The 14,392-nt window shown below is 30.6% G+C and overlaps 5 protein-coding genes across 7 annotated transcripts; 3 read left to right on the forward strand and 2 right to left on the reverse strand.

Moving 5' to 3' along the window:
• The first annotated feature begins 3,086 nt into the window (after positions 1–3,086).
• LOC108753871 (RWD domain-containing protein 4) lies at positions 3,087–4,602 on the forward strand. Of its 2 annotated transcripts, none has more exons than XM_018495808.1 (5): positions 3,087–3,200; positions 3,339–3,493; positions 3,872–3,981; positions 4,056–4,251; positions 4,328–4,602. In XM_018495808.1, exons 2-5 carry the CDS (start codon positions 3,389–3,391, stop codon positions 4,493–4,495), a joined length of 579 nt encoding a protein of 192 aa, XP_018351310.1. In that variant the 5' UTR covers positions 3,087–3,200; positions 3,339–3,388; the 3' UTR covers positions 4,496–4,602. The 2 variants fall into 2 exon arrangements, with proteins under 2 accessions (XP_018351310.1, XP_018351311.1); XM_018495809.1 differs by lacking the exon at positions 3,087–3,200 and adding an exon at positions 3,229–3,271.
• Positions 4,603–4,701: 99 nt separating this feature from the next.
• LOC108753869 (RUS1 family protein C16orf58 homolog) lies at positions 4,702–7,187 on the reverse strand. The gene is made up of 10 exons (XM_018495805.1): positions 7,121–7,187; positions 6,863–7,030; positions 6,592–6,767; positions 6,266–6,426; positions 5,961–6,153; positions 5,791–5,906; positions 5,515–5,711; positions 5,169–5,428; positions 4,911–5,091; positions 4,702–4,836 (listed from the first exon to the last, which is right to left on the reverse strand). The coding sequence occupies exons 2-10, from the start codon at positions 6,924–6,926 to the stop codon at positions 4,769–4,771; spliced, it is 1,416 nt and encodes a 471-aa protein (XP_018351307.1). The 5' UTR covers positions 6,927–7,030; positions 7,121–7,187; the 3' UTR covers positions 4,702–4,768.
• A 181-nt stretch (positions 7,188–7,368) lies between these two features.
• LOC108753848 lies at positions 7,369–9,357 on the reverse strand. Its single transcript, XM_018495783.1, has 2 exons — positions 9,153–9,357; positions 7,369–8,584 (listed from the first exon to the last, which is right to left on the reverse strand). The coding sequence occupies exons 1-2, from the start codon at positions 9,347–9,349 to the stop codon at positions 7,369–7,371; spliced, it is 1,413 nt and encodes a 470-aa protein (XP_018351285.1). The 5' UTR covers positions 9,350–9,357.
• Positions 9,358–9,616: 259 nt separating this feature from the next.
• Positions 9,617–11,091, forward strand: LOC108753875. 2 transcript variants are annotated; one of them, XM_018495813.1, is made up of 2 exons: positions 9,617–10,342; positions 10,793–11,091. In XM_018495813.1, the coding sequence occupies exons 1-2, from the start codon at positions 9,752–9,754 to the stop codon at positions 11,060–11,062; spliced, it is 861 nt and encodes a 286-aa protein (XP_018351315.1). In that variant the 5' UTR covers positions 9,617–9,751; the 3' UTR covers positions 11,063–11,091. The 2 variants fall into 2 exon arrangements, with proteins under 2 accessions (XP_018351315.1, XP_018351316.1); XM_018495814.1 differs by having other exon boundaries at positions 9,617–10,352; positions 10,793–10,906.
• Positions 11,092–11,990: 899 nt separating this feature from the next.
• On the forward strand, positions 11,991–13,518 carry LOC108753877 (syntaxin-8). Its single transcript, XM_018495815.1, has 5 exons — positions 11,991–12,346; positions 12,523–12,717; positions 12,825–13,078; positions 13,185–13,277; positions 13,358–13,518. The coding sequence occupies exons 1-5, from the start codon at positions 12,312–12,314 to the stop codon at positions 13,516–13,518; spliced, it is 738 nt and encodes a 245-aa protein (XP_018351317.1). The 5' UTR covers positions 11,991–12,311.
• The last annotated feature ends 874 nt before the right edge of the window (positions 13,519–14,392 follow it).

Below are 14,392 nucleotides of genomic sequence, written 5' to 3' on the forward strand. Positions count from 1 at the left end.
TGCGTGTGTGCATGTGCGTGTGTATGTGTGTGTGTGTGTGCTGACATTTACATCTTCATGCAACTGTGTACTCTTGTTAATTAATTACTGACCCATATAACTGTACATAAACATGTAAATCATTTGTCCAATAGTATAAGCAAAGGATCTATTTGACCGGTCCGACGATCCGGAGAATTTAATTATCTAAATAGTAATAGCTGTTCTAATTTTTTGAAATTGAAATTCTCATCGCGGCTTAATCTTATTTATTAATTTTAAACTCGACAATAATACATTAATTATTCAGATATTCGATGAGGAACATTTACTTGTATCATAGTGAAGCTATTACAATCATTAGAATATAATAATTCAACGAAAATGCTCAAACTGTAATATATTTTGAATAATGTCCACAAACTTTAGATTATAACAAACGTTCGCAAATTAATAATACGTCTCGCTAAAAAAGGTTGATACTTGCGGTATCATATATTTATTCGGCACAGAACGTACCTGAAAGAATTGATTTATCATTTTATGTTTGCGTAGCCAAAAGCGTATACACATGCATGCTGCATTCATGCTCCTATATACAGGATAAATCGGAAAGTTACTAAAAGTAAACAATTATTATCTGGTAATGAGTGATCAGAATAAAATGAATTCAATACTGTTCTGCAAAAGAAATCCGTCATCTGTAACATATAATGTGGAAAAAAATTGCATACATACATACATATTTGTTGCCCTGTACATACGTGATTCGACAAGCCATGTGGTATTACATAAAAAAAAACTATAGAAATCAAAGTAAACTTAAATGGTCTAGCTGGATCTTAAATGCTTGTATGATTCTTGTGTAAATTTATATTATGTATGCAGTCCCCAGAAATGCGCGCCGAAATAATTTTTCGGTTTTTGAAAAGACTAACTCTACTAAACTACCGCAGTAATATCACGAGTTAAATTGACTAGCAATTTAAAATATTTGTCTTGCCATTGACGCGATGTTAACTAGCTTTGCACTGCCAGGCTAGATATCTTCAAATCAGAACTCGGCGAAATCTGCACATTTCGTCAGATTTTCAACTTGGTAAATACCAATTGGCATTTAAACTGTGCGCATGTTGGTAAAGTAAAAGGCGGAGAATCAAGCTGAAAATCTTTGAATGAATGAAAAAACAACCACGCACAAGCGTGCACATGTATAGATACTCCTTATAATTAAAAATCAGAACCAGAAGTTAAATATCACAAAATATCATAAATTGTACATTTATTATGTATATTAGATATATATAATATATAGGTAATATTTATTATATTATACATATATATTATATATTAAACATATATGAAAATAAATTATATCTAAAAAGTTGACTAAGAAATATATAAAATTCACGTTATGAGATGCTAAAATGTAAAAACGTATCTATATGACATAGAAATTCTATAATGCATAGTAAATATATCTATTATATACAAAATAATTAAAAATGGAGACAAAATTAGTTAGATTTATTTTAGTATGATTTACCTAAGAGAATAAAGACAAAATAATAATAAGAATTGTGAATACTCGCTTAATCTAGATGTTCATCGTTCGGCTCTGATAAGGCTATAGTTCATAGTCCATATACGGACAACACCAAACGATTTACTCTATAATGTTGATCCATAGAGAGAGAGAGAGAGAGAGAGAGAGAGAGAGAGAACTCCTAAATCCATTCTGGTGATTCGATGACAACTAAAAAATACCTAAGATACGGAAAAACATAAACGACAAATTATCTCCTCCCTCTCCACTCCCATTATTATCTTGTACGAAAAATTTCTATCATTTCCTCAGCGAAGAAAAAAAGTAGGTGTCGCAAATTGTCCTTTTGCACGGGACGTGTATTCGTACTTTTCGTACGCAATTATATTAAGTTGGGAATCGATTCGCTTCTTCAAGCGTTACCCCTGGGAAAAGGTGCAGACGAATACAAAAAATTGATGAAGTATGATTCTCTTTTTTCTCCGAAAATGACGAGATAAACAAATATTATAACAAAATTTTAAGGTAACTTCCCGCAATTTTCTAAACACTTTTTCTCCACGTAAAATTTCTTTTTTTTCTTATTTCTTGAGCAATGTTATGGTAGTACAAGTGAACATTATTTCTCGTCAAACATAATATTATATAAGTCGCGATATGTTATAAATAGAATCAGTGCACAGTCAGTCATATATTTTATTACATATACACTTATTTTTAAAAAAGGCAAGTGAATATCTAAAAGAACTGGATGCGAGCTTCAATTATTTTATTAGAGTAATTTTTAAATAATTTTACAAAAACACTCATGATATCTTTTCTGCTAATTATTTAGAAATATGGATGGAATGCCTTTTAATTACGACAACTCTCCCTGGAATAAATATCTCTCATACTTTAAACTTCTGAAATAAAATTATGTATCAATGAGTATAATATTTTAATGTAAGGAAACTGTCCGAGACCGATTCAATTCCTTGATAAATGTGTTAAACAAATTCAAGTTGTTAAAAATTCAAAAGACTTGTTTTTATATTGATCCAATTTTTGACATTTGAAGGGTGAAATAACACTTCAAAACTAATGAATATATTTGAATATATAATATAATATATATACATATTAATGTGGCTGTAAGCAACTCTAAAAAATTTTAAAGAAAAAAAAAATGAAATTTTTCCTTTATTTTAGGAAAGAAATTTCACATCCTAAGTCCGTTTCGAACATATGGTCACATAAAATTTTTGTCTTGAATTTGAATGAGGAATTACTCTAAAATCTTTTAGAGAATCTTTTACTTTATCAGTAGCTACCGCGCGTGTAAGAAAACAAAACTACTGTTTATATAAATCTACCATATAATACAAAATTTATTATTTAAAAAAAATTTTATATATCCATAGATAAATATAGTATAATAATTATAATATTATATATATGTTCAATATATAATATTTAATATATTTTAAATATTAGCAATATAAGAAAATATGATAACAAAAAATATACACATATAATTTATATCGAGATCAGTCACGTGGTCGATTATGTAATTTACGCATGCTCTGTTCTATGGGATGTAATTCATTCATCCTACGATCTCCCAATATTGGCTGGCGCTAGTGTTGTGAAATGACAAAGAGAGGTGGCATCTTTATCTCTTTTTAATATATATGTATGTATAATCTGGTCAAATTTTCATTGGTTTCATTGTTTATTCAGATCTTCAAACATAGACAGTTGGACGTAATTAGTACTTATTACGTATAGTTGTGAAGGATGTAATAATTTTCTAACCTAAAAATTCACACAGTGGCACTTGAACGTGGTGCGATCGTTCGGAATCTAGTCCAGGAAAGGGAGATGAGCGATGCTGAGCTTCAGGAGGAGGAAAGAGAAGTATTACTCTCGATATACGACGGCGACGCGGCTTTTAAACAGCTGACACCCACAATATTTCAATACAAGGTGCAAGAATATTTTTATTTTGTAACTTTGCTCAGAATTGAGCACTTTTATGTGAAATAATTCAGCGTAAATTGTAACGTACAATACAAAGAATATTTGTATTAAATAACTCTATTTTGATACAAAAGTATACTTCATAGCTTAAGTATTATTCAAAGTTTTTTTCTTTGTATCTCTTCAAAGTATCATTTAAATATATAATGTTTGTTCCATTTCATAATTATAAAAGAAGAAAAAATTAACACTCTCTTAATTTTAATCATAAAATGGAATAAAAAAGTAGTTTGCTATACTTCATAAAAGTGTTTCTTATTTGTATGTCAGGCAAATTTGGAATTGAAATAAATTATATATATTAGTCAGTGATTTTTTTTGTAGTACGGAGAAGATAACGATATGAAGTCATTTCTGTTGGAAATTTCATGGGGTGCAACATATCCTACAGAGAAACCAACTATCAATATGAATACATTTTACAATAAACATATGTAAGTGCAGCTAAGCATTTAACTATTTTTGTTCATTTGATTACTTTGATCAAAGACGAATAATTGGAATATAGTTTGCAAGAGGTCAAGGACAAGGTGATGAATCACGTAGAGGCAGAGGCTGAGCAGTGGTTAGGTAGCGCTATGACATATACGTTATTTCAATCTGTCCAAGAACATTATGCAGACTTAGTGTGCACGCAACCCGACTCAATTGTCGATATAAATTCACATACTAGTAAGCTGAAAATTACAGAAGAAAACCAACAGGTATATCTCTATTCTATTATATGATTATTATTACTAAAAATTGTTGCAAGCAAAGTGATATCTTAATACTCCTAAGGTCGAGGAAACGATAAAGAAACCGAAGAAGGAACAATTAAGTAAAGCCCAGAAGCGTAGACAGTGGAACAAAGCAGATGGCAAAGGTGAAAGACAGCGAGGATGGAACTGGGTAGATATAGTAAAACATTTATCACAGACTGGACCTAGAACGGAGGAGGAATCATAGCCCAAGACCATAATATTTTGTACAGTACGACAGGCGTGTTATATTTTTATAAATTGTTGGAAATAAAATTATTTCCTTATCTATTTTTCAAAGTGGCTTTATTCTCATATATTATTTTTATTTTTTAATTACTGAGTAGAAAAATTATTTTAATATTAAAGAATAATGAGCAATTATAAGAATAATTGTTTTTCTTTCTTCTCTCTCTCTCTCTCTCTCTCTCTCTCTCTCTCTCAACAATTAATTTTTAATATGATTTAAATAATAGTCTAATTATCCATTATTATCCATGGAAAATCTCCATGCTCCAATTGCTAATAAATTTGTTCCCGTTTTCCATCCTAGAATTATTAGTAGATACTTATATTTGTACTTAATGTTAAATCATTATTTATTTAATGAAATTATTATATACCTTGTATTTCTAGATTGTTAAGGAATGCTTTATATTCATTAGAGACAGTTACATCTGTAGCACTGACACTTTGTAAAGTTATTGACATGTCCCAATGTGAAACCGTATGTATCCTTTGCAGGACATATGTATTCAGCAATGGATATGATATTTCGGATGTTTCAGACTTCAACAGCATATCCTGTGTGATATCACAGTATAATTACAATAAAATATGCATAAGTAACAAAAAATATAAAAAAAGCTTTAATTTCTTACTATTGGTATTTTTCTTGCTATACAAAGGTAGAAAGCACACATAGAAGCATAAAAGTATGCTTCTAATATTTCGACAGATTGTATATCTTTTTTGAGAATTACAAATATATTCCTTTTTTCAATATCTATTATTATTATATACTTCCTGTTTTCAAAGAATTTTAATAAAAATTCCATTTCTGTGAGTGAAATTATATTTCTTTTCAAAATATTTGCAAATGATACACCTATTTTTATATCAAAACCATGTATGCCTCTGGCTAAAAATAATATCCATATAAACTGTTAAAAATTTTTTCTTATATATACAATGAAAACAAATGATCAAATAATTTTAATATCTTACTAGGATTTTTAAGTAGAAATACTGATTCTTTCTTATTTACTTTCCATGGCTCGGGAATCTGCTCGTTCATCATGTATTTTTTAACAATTATAGCCAGACGATCTTCATTGAGTGTATCTAAACATAACGCTTTAACTGCCGAATAATTTGCATAGAGATGGACTGCTACCAGGAAGAGATACAGTTCTAGTACATATCTATATATATATATCACTTCATCATTATTAAAAGAATTCGTAATACCAATCAGATACGATAAGTATACTAGATACATACTGTCCATCGTGGAATAAAGATAATATAAAGATTCCAAAGAATGATGCGATTAGATTTACACAAGTCTCTTGACTCCCATCTTTTGCAGAGACATCTGCCACATTATTTTGTACCGCCTATGATAAGAAAGTAATCTTAGCACAAAGCCAATATTACATGAATAATTATACCTGATGATGAATTAATGCTGTTCTCGTAGCTCCACCAGCAACACCGACAATGGACTTCATAGTGGTCGAAATACACAAAATTATAACAGAATATGAAGAGAAATATGGTACAAGTAATTCTATTCCTTTGGCTATATCATCCAAAATATCAGCAAATAGTCTCCATTTTTTACATTGTCCATCTAATTCAGTCCTATAATAGAAAGAAGCAAAATACCTTGTTTAGCATTACTTAACAAAAGCACATATTTGTTAAGCATTGCGTAACAAATATTTTTAGAGAATATCTATTGTCTATTCTTTACCCATTCCACCATGCAAACATTATACTCCCAATCATCCCAGTGCCACTTTTCAAGATCCACGTTATTGCCGCTGCCAAAGGTGTAGCATTTGACTCTCCGACTCCTATCCCTTTCATTATAGAATGAGTTGTCAGCGTACCTGTTATAGTACTGGCAAAAGCCTGTAAAATGATATTTTTTTCTTCATGAATCACTTTGTCAATGCAGAATAGAACAAAAAAAAATCTTATTATAATGTATTATAATAATACTGTATTACAATAACATAATTATAGAGTATCAACCAAACATATATCAAATATGTTTACTTGCAGATTTAAGCTAACCTGCACCGTGTCCCATATCTGATACGCCGTGTAGTCAGGATGCACACTGTTCGGATATCCTTGCGGCAAAAATATCTGTTTGAAGACAGACGTAATCCGAGAATGAACGGTTTGTGATTCGGTGAGACCGAATTTTCTTTCACTTGTGCTAAAATCATCTGGCCAACGGGTGTCAACTGTCAACAAATCAACGCGGAGTTAAGATGTAGCTGCTATGATATGTAGAAAATGATTTAATCGATTATCATCAAGTACATCACAAATACCTTACCGTTTGGTTTCAAATAAACTATCTCTTTCTCGTTCCCGTAAGTTTCGCGAAAAACGACGCGCATATTCGCAGAAAGAATGCCGCGTTAAAAATTCACTCCATTCACTCGCCACGTTTGTGATATATATGTATAGTACGTCGTCTGCTATTTTAAATACAGGCATGTGTCTACAACACAAGGAGTAAGAAGTAAGAGTAAGAAATTGGCCAATCACAGTCGATTATGAGAAGAATAATCGGGATTGGTCAATTTCTTACTTTTCTTACTCCATATGTTGTAGACAACGCATTAATTAAGGCTTTAGCCACTTTAATTTAGTTCAACAATTAGCTCAATCGATAGAGTTGCAGTATTTCTACAATTAACTGGAGTTACAATATTTCTTTATAATTGATGAATTAAAATGTAGGTAGAATTAATAAAGTTTATTAATGAAATTAATCCTTATACACATTTTAATTTATTACTGCAAAAACGATACAAATAACTTGACGAGTTAATACCTTTAGAAATTCTTTACTGCTTCTTTCTTATTGTCAAATATCGCACGAACATCGCCAATTATTCCGTTTAATTCGGCAATACACGAATCCAATCTTTCTTTGATTTTATTTATATCACTTTCTTTATTAGCAGTTTTAATGGTTTTCCATCTATTACCCGAATCCATTTCGCAATCGATTTTTACACCTTGTGAGTTGTCTTCGCGTTTACGGGCGCAGTTCGCTTTTTTATTTTCGCAATTAAGTTTAACAATTTTTTCTTTATGATTTCGAGATTCATGTCCTAATTCGTTTTGTTGCGCTTCCGAATCATGTTTATGCATTAAAGCTCTTCCCAGCCGTAACTTGTCAAGAAGATTTATTTTCACTTTGCGATACTTCAAATCATCTTTCGGTTTTTCGTTGTCATGTATATTTTGCGTTTGTACGAATGATCCATTATCGTTTCCATAAGTGATTCTTTCTATTTTCTTCTCATTCATCTTCTCAAACTCGTCTTTCTTTGTACTTGTATTATTTACTTTTTCTTTCATCTCGTTATGAGATTCGTCGCTTATTATTGTCGCACCTGGCAATATATTCACTTCAATTCGTGGTTCAACATCAAACTTATTCGCTGAAGCTTTTTTCCTCTTTGCTTTTCGTTTCAGACTGTGTCTTTTCAATTTCAATTTAAAGCGATTGAGAAAAGATCGACCTACATGACTACGATGTCCGATCGAATCGCATTGTACGCCTCTAGAAATTCTTTTTCTCTTAATTTTGGGTGCAAAAACACTGGCAGAACTACAGTCCGTCTCGTTAACGATTTCCTCGTTTCGATTCTCATTAAGCTTCCTCAGCTTCTCATTTGCAACACGTGAAGTTCTCGCGTCCCCAGTGTCTCTTGCATATCCCGGTCTCTCATCGGTTTCTTTCCCGGATTTTTCGGCGTCCGAAATGGACTTTCGATACGTTCCCGACGGTTCAGACACGCGCGATCTATTTGGCCGTTCATCATCTTCGATTGATTTATCGTCACGCGGGTAATCCTCTTTAAATACGACCGCCTCGTTCGCCGCTTTTACTTCCCGTGCACGTTTCGCGAATGATAAACGAGCGGATAAATCAGTGCCGCCTGGCGAATCGTCCCTCTTAAAATTTCTTCGCGGCTCGTAGCGTGCAACCATTCGATTTTCTCCCTTTTTCGTCGAATGATTAAATCCTGCTGGTGTTAAACTGGAACATCAAAATGTTTTCATGCGTGAAGTATTAATCGGTAACAAAAATATATAAGTCGCAAGTCAATTTGCTCATATTAATTTGAATATAAATTTTACAGCGTAGAAGGTAGATCACATTTTAACAGCAAAACCAGCGAAGAATAATTTAAGGATTAATTTTTTGACGAATTTGATTGCATTAAAGAAAAGTCTATTTCCATATTTATTCATGGAAAGAATGGTTTTGCTAAATTATCTAAAGAAGGTAACTATAATAGCAGCAAATAAATGCAGATCTGAAAATAATTAATGCTGTTTAAATTATTAATTAGATAAGGCATATAAACTGATTATTAAATGTTAATGCTTTTTGCAGCATTATATTGTTATCAATATTTAAGCGTTCTACGTAATTATTTTGATGATTTAACGAAAGTATATTTTCAGATGTAGGTAAATTTTTAAATATTTCAGTAAAACCCTTCTTTTCGTATACATTCAATATTTACAATATATTCTAAGTAATGCATTTATGTCTATTTACAAAAAAATTGTAAAAATATCTTAATTTCTTATTAATATACCTTGTTAAATTATTCACAGAATAAATTATGTTTCCATTTTTAAATGCGACGATTTCTTCTTGTAATCGAAAGATTCTGATATTTAGTTGGGTTACAGTAGCGATGATGTTATCAATATTAATTTCTGCATTCTCAGATGAATAGTGATGCGAGTTAGAAGTTAGTTCGTTATTTGTGTCCGCAATATGTGTATCCATCAGCTACTTTTAAATTGCTAATTATAGAAAAGGAAATAAACTCTGATAATATTTAATACTTTAGTTATTAGTACAGTAATAAATAATATTTTATATGCATAATAATAAAAATTCATATGTTATTTTACAAAAATTATTCTTAACGTCAATTAAGTAATTTTATTATCTGTCAGAATTTATTTCTCTCCTAACCACTGAAAGCATAATTATTAATTAACAATGTCAACGATGCGCCATTTATATAATAACGTCGCATCGACATTAAATATCAAAATATGAACGATCTTCACGTTGAAGATCGTGCGTTCTCAATTTTGAGATAACTAATTTTCAGAAAAATTAAAATGTAACGAAGAAAATAATAAACTCAAGATGTAATCGTTGCGTTATAAAAATTCTGAGATGGCCGAAGATAACATCGATGATATCCTGGTGCGCCTCGACGAGATCGAGAAGCTGCAGACAGAATTTCGGCATTTAGTACCCCGTGTTACGGATAACTCGTCCAGACACTTGCAAAATGTATCTCACGATTCATCCGCGTCGAATCGTTTCCCATCCCTCTTCACGTTTCCTGTAATTTCGAACTTTACATCGACTCCGAAAAACGAAAAAAGTGTGCAAAAGTCAGCCGCGCGATTGAACCTCAACAGCAAATCGTCGAGCGGCAATCGACATTCGACGATAAATCTGAAAAATACAGGAGAATCTCAGAGCAGAACGAGAGAAACAAATGTTTTTAAAAATCTATTGAGAAGCAGCAGCAACAACGTCGCCAGCCCACACGTGAGAAACTCTTCAGTCTCAACATCTGTAGCGGATTCGACAACGTCGATAAAGAACCGTATCGCAAATCAAGTGGTTAGGGATCCACGAGAAGCAATTAAAAAGAGATTAAAAAGCGGAACATCGAAGACTACAGCTAGAGATAAAACGCAACGTGCAACTAGCGAGAGATCCGGGAATGAGTTGCAGTTATCCGGGAATGAAAATGTGAACTCAAGTGAATGGATATATTCTTTTAAGCTTTTCTGTGTGTTATTATTTTCTTTTTTTTCGATTTCTTCCGACTTATTGGCTAATTAATGTTTAACCCTGAATGCATACAATTTTCCGGTCTTTCACTACACAGGATGGGTTGTTTGTGCTCCAGGTTCATTTTTATTACCTTTATAAATATATATTATATAACGATTATTAAGTAATTTTTGATATATATATATTAATATCTTTAGAAAATATTTACAAGTTGTTATTTAAGAAAAAAAGATCCTTATTATTTAATCAAATTCAGTATTTCTAAATCTAATATTTTAAAAAATAAAAAAGAAACGCGCAGGGCACATAAATGACCCAAATTGTGTATATTAAGGCTTAATTTTTTGTTACTTGTTAATTTGTTAGTTTCTTTTGATTCTGGCATTCACAGTGCTCTCTTTGCAGATATCAAATATTCAGGTTCATGAGTCAGAAGCTACAGAATTACGGGGTATACATCTGAAAAATGGGTACTGTAAAAGAAACTGCACGTTTATCGAACGCCTTATGAAACAACTGAACTACTATTTTATAAACAATAAGAGAGTGACCGTCCCATATCATCATTTGGGGAATAGAACACCTAGAAGAGTGCAAATCTTACATTCACCAACAATTAAAGAAACAGAAATTCTGCGATTACACGAATCTGAGGCAAAAATGTTTGTCAATTAAAAATGTTTTAAAAAATCAATTAAAGATATAAAATATATATATATATAAAACATGCTGTAAATAAAATTTTATTAAATTTTGTGTTTTTATCAATAATATCTTAATATACAAATTTTAGAGTGATATGAATTCTATGATATAAATACCTCCAATTTAAAATTGAAAAATATTAATAACGTCTACTACATATGGTAGATAAATCGATCTATCACATTTCTAAATTTAAAAAATTGAATATTATTTTGTTCTCTATACGTGTCAGTTTTGAACATATAAAAATTGATATTGAAACTTAATTGACCAATCAATATAAAAAAAATAGAAATGTTTTTGCATTTAATTCATCTAATTTCATATATTCTCAGTATTTAGCCAATGAAATGGCTATATACAGTATTTTCGAATAATATTTTAGACAATTTTCACTAAAACTTGAAACTCAAACTTTGAATCGACTTTTTTTATTGATTTATAATGAAAAAACTCGCAACCCAGCAAATGAGAATGGATTGAAATGAATTGAAATGGATTCAGATTTTTAGAAATATTGATTCACGAATATCAAAATGAATGTTTTTTAATCCTGAATGCATTTTTATTCATTTATAGGAATTGCATGGAGCATATCTCTATGCCTTTCAATCTAAAAATAATATTAACTTTTTCTGTGCACAAACACACAATTGTGAATATTGTTCAATTCAAAATTTTGAATAGGAAATGCAGTATTTCCATCCAATTGCATCCAATTAAATCCAAAAAAAAGTATTCGCTATTTAAAATACGCATTTTCGCGCGGATAGAAAAAAATTTCAATCCATTTAAATCCATTCTCGTTTGCTGGGAAATCATCGAGGCAGAAACATCGATAGCTGGCCCAAGCCAAACTATCGACAACAATCGATAATAATATCGATATTTACCTCAACATGACGTCGATCGGTTAGTCGAATAAAAGCTATTTGACAATTTATAATTTTCAGGTTATCTGTACATTAAAGCAATCGCGCAGTTTGCATTGCTTTGTTTTATTTTATTTATAAAACTGTTGTATTATCGTCATATGATGTAAAAATTGTCATCACTACTTCAGTTGATTGTGATTATCCAAAAAGGATGTGACCATAAATGTTTGAATTACTAAGGAATTAATGATTTCCATAACGGATGATGTTGAAGTACACATTTGTGATACGATTATATTCTTTGGAATAATAATATAGATATATTTGCATTAGCAAACACAAAAATGGCGCTTGTCAACATCGAAGGAATTGATCCTTGGTAAATTATAAATTATATTTTATAACATTTGTTTACATATCCAATCTATTATACGTACGAGATTTCAAGCAATAAAATTACCTCTTTTATTTGAATTAATAGTTATTAATTACTGTAATTTAATTATATAATATACTTACAAAGAAATTGATTGAGACCTGACTATGTATGATTAGGCTTACGGAATATGACGCATGTGAGAAACTGTTCCGTGAAATTATGGAACAGCTCACTATGCGTGATGGAGAACCAAAGACATCAAAAGTCTACGCCAGTTTGTCAGCCAATATAAGATTGCGTATGAAGCAGTACACACGGGAAGTTCAGCAATTAAAATGCAAAGTGGAAGAAGCTTCTAAATTAAAAACAATGTATTCTTCTGTTTATATATTTGTTTATATATTTTGTAGCATTAGTTTAGACTTCAAAATAATAATTCTAAAATGATGAGTTGTTTAATATACCATCTGTGTGACAGAACGTTTGAGGAAGCTGAACGTCGGACGAGGCAAGTGGAACAGTTGCAAAGCAAAGACATTCAATTACACAAATTATATGAGCCACGTACAAATGATTATATGTCATCGCGCACTAGTTTATTAAGGGCAGGCTCATCAGCTTTCGCTGATGGAGGCACAACTTCTTGGGCTGCTGACGATGATGATGATAAGCCATTAAATGTTCAAGTATCTGTTAATGATCTTATGAGTCACCAAGAACGAGTATTGATAGGTACATAATAATTCTTAGAGAAGAAATTAATAAATATATTGTATGTATTTTAATTTCTTGTAGAAATATTAATAAATATACTGTGCATTATTCTAATTTTTTGTAGAACAAGATAAAGGCTTAGAGGAGTTATGTAAAGTAATAGCTCGCCAAAAAGAAATTGGACAAACAATTAGTAATGAAGTGGATCACCAAAATGGTGAGTAGTATAAAAAAGATTATATTTAAATGATATAACATAAAAATAACTTTTTAAAATTGTATTATATTGTAATGTAGAAATAATTGATGATCTGGCTGATCATATGGATAGGACTGATGAATCTTTGATTAACAAGACTCAACAGGTTCGTAATATTAATTCCAAAGATCGTACATGTGGTTATTGGATAGTGATACTTATACTTTTTATTGCTATTATTATTGTTTCTTTCGTATAGTGGATATTGAATATATTAATCCTATTATGAATTGTTATCACATCTAAATTACATAAGATATTTACAAATAAAATAAATAAGAATGTAATATCTATTAATGATAAGATATTAATTTTTTATCTGTTTACTTACATAAGATTGTTTAATGATTTATGAAATTAATTTTGTATAAATAATAAGATGTATATAAATAATGTGAAATAATATTTACCATTTGTTAATACTGAATATTTATTTGGTATATATCATTTAGCGTCTGTTTTTATATATATTGAGATACTTTTAATTATGTAAAATTTTACCACATTAAAATATATTCAATTAGCATTAAGAATAGAATTAATTATCTGTAAGAGAGCAAGTATTTCTATAATCTTAAAGATAAGCAAGGACGACTTGTGAGATGTTGGAAATGGGAAATAAAAGGGTTGACATAATCAGACTTGTTAAATATTTTTCATTTTTCTTTTTTTTTTGTCTCTTTTTATATCATAAATATCTATCCTGAATCTGGTTCTATGCGAATTTTCTCGGCGCCATAAGGATACAAAGAAAAAGATCGCTATTGTTTCTGCGCTTAATTCATTTAAATAAAACATACCAAAGAAGTCTAGACTGCTTTTGCCAGATACATCCGCTTTCTTAGTTTCGCCAGCATTTGTAATGGATAATGTCTTGAACGTGTGTTGTTCAATACGTTCTGCTGGAACAATTGACAGATGAAAGGAATGCCTGGACTCTTTCTTTTTACAACTCGACGTAAATTATTTGGATTACTATTGTTGTCTGTAGGAGACATGCTATCAGATTGAAATACATATGTACAATTGGCGCAATAGTTTTCCAGCGGATATATCGCATAAATTTACAATAT

Source organism: Trachymyrmex septentrionalis, unplaced genomic scaffold (genome assembly GCF_001594115.1).
Source record: "Trachymyrmex septentrionalis isolate Tsep2-gDNA-1 unplaced genomic scaffold, Tsep1.0 scaffold73, whole genome shotgun sequence".
NCBI lineage: Eukaryota > Metazoa > Arthropoda > Insecta > Hymenoptera > Formicidae > Trachymyrmex > Trachymyrmex septentrionalis.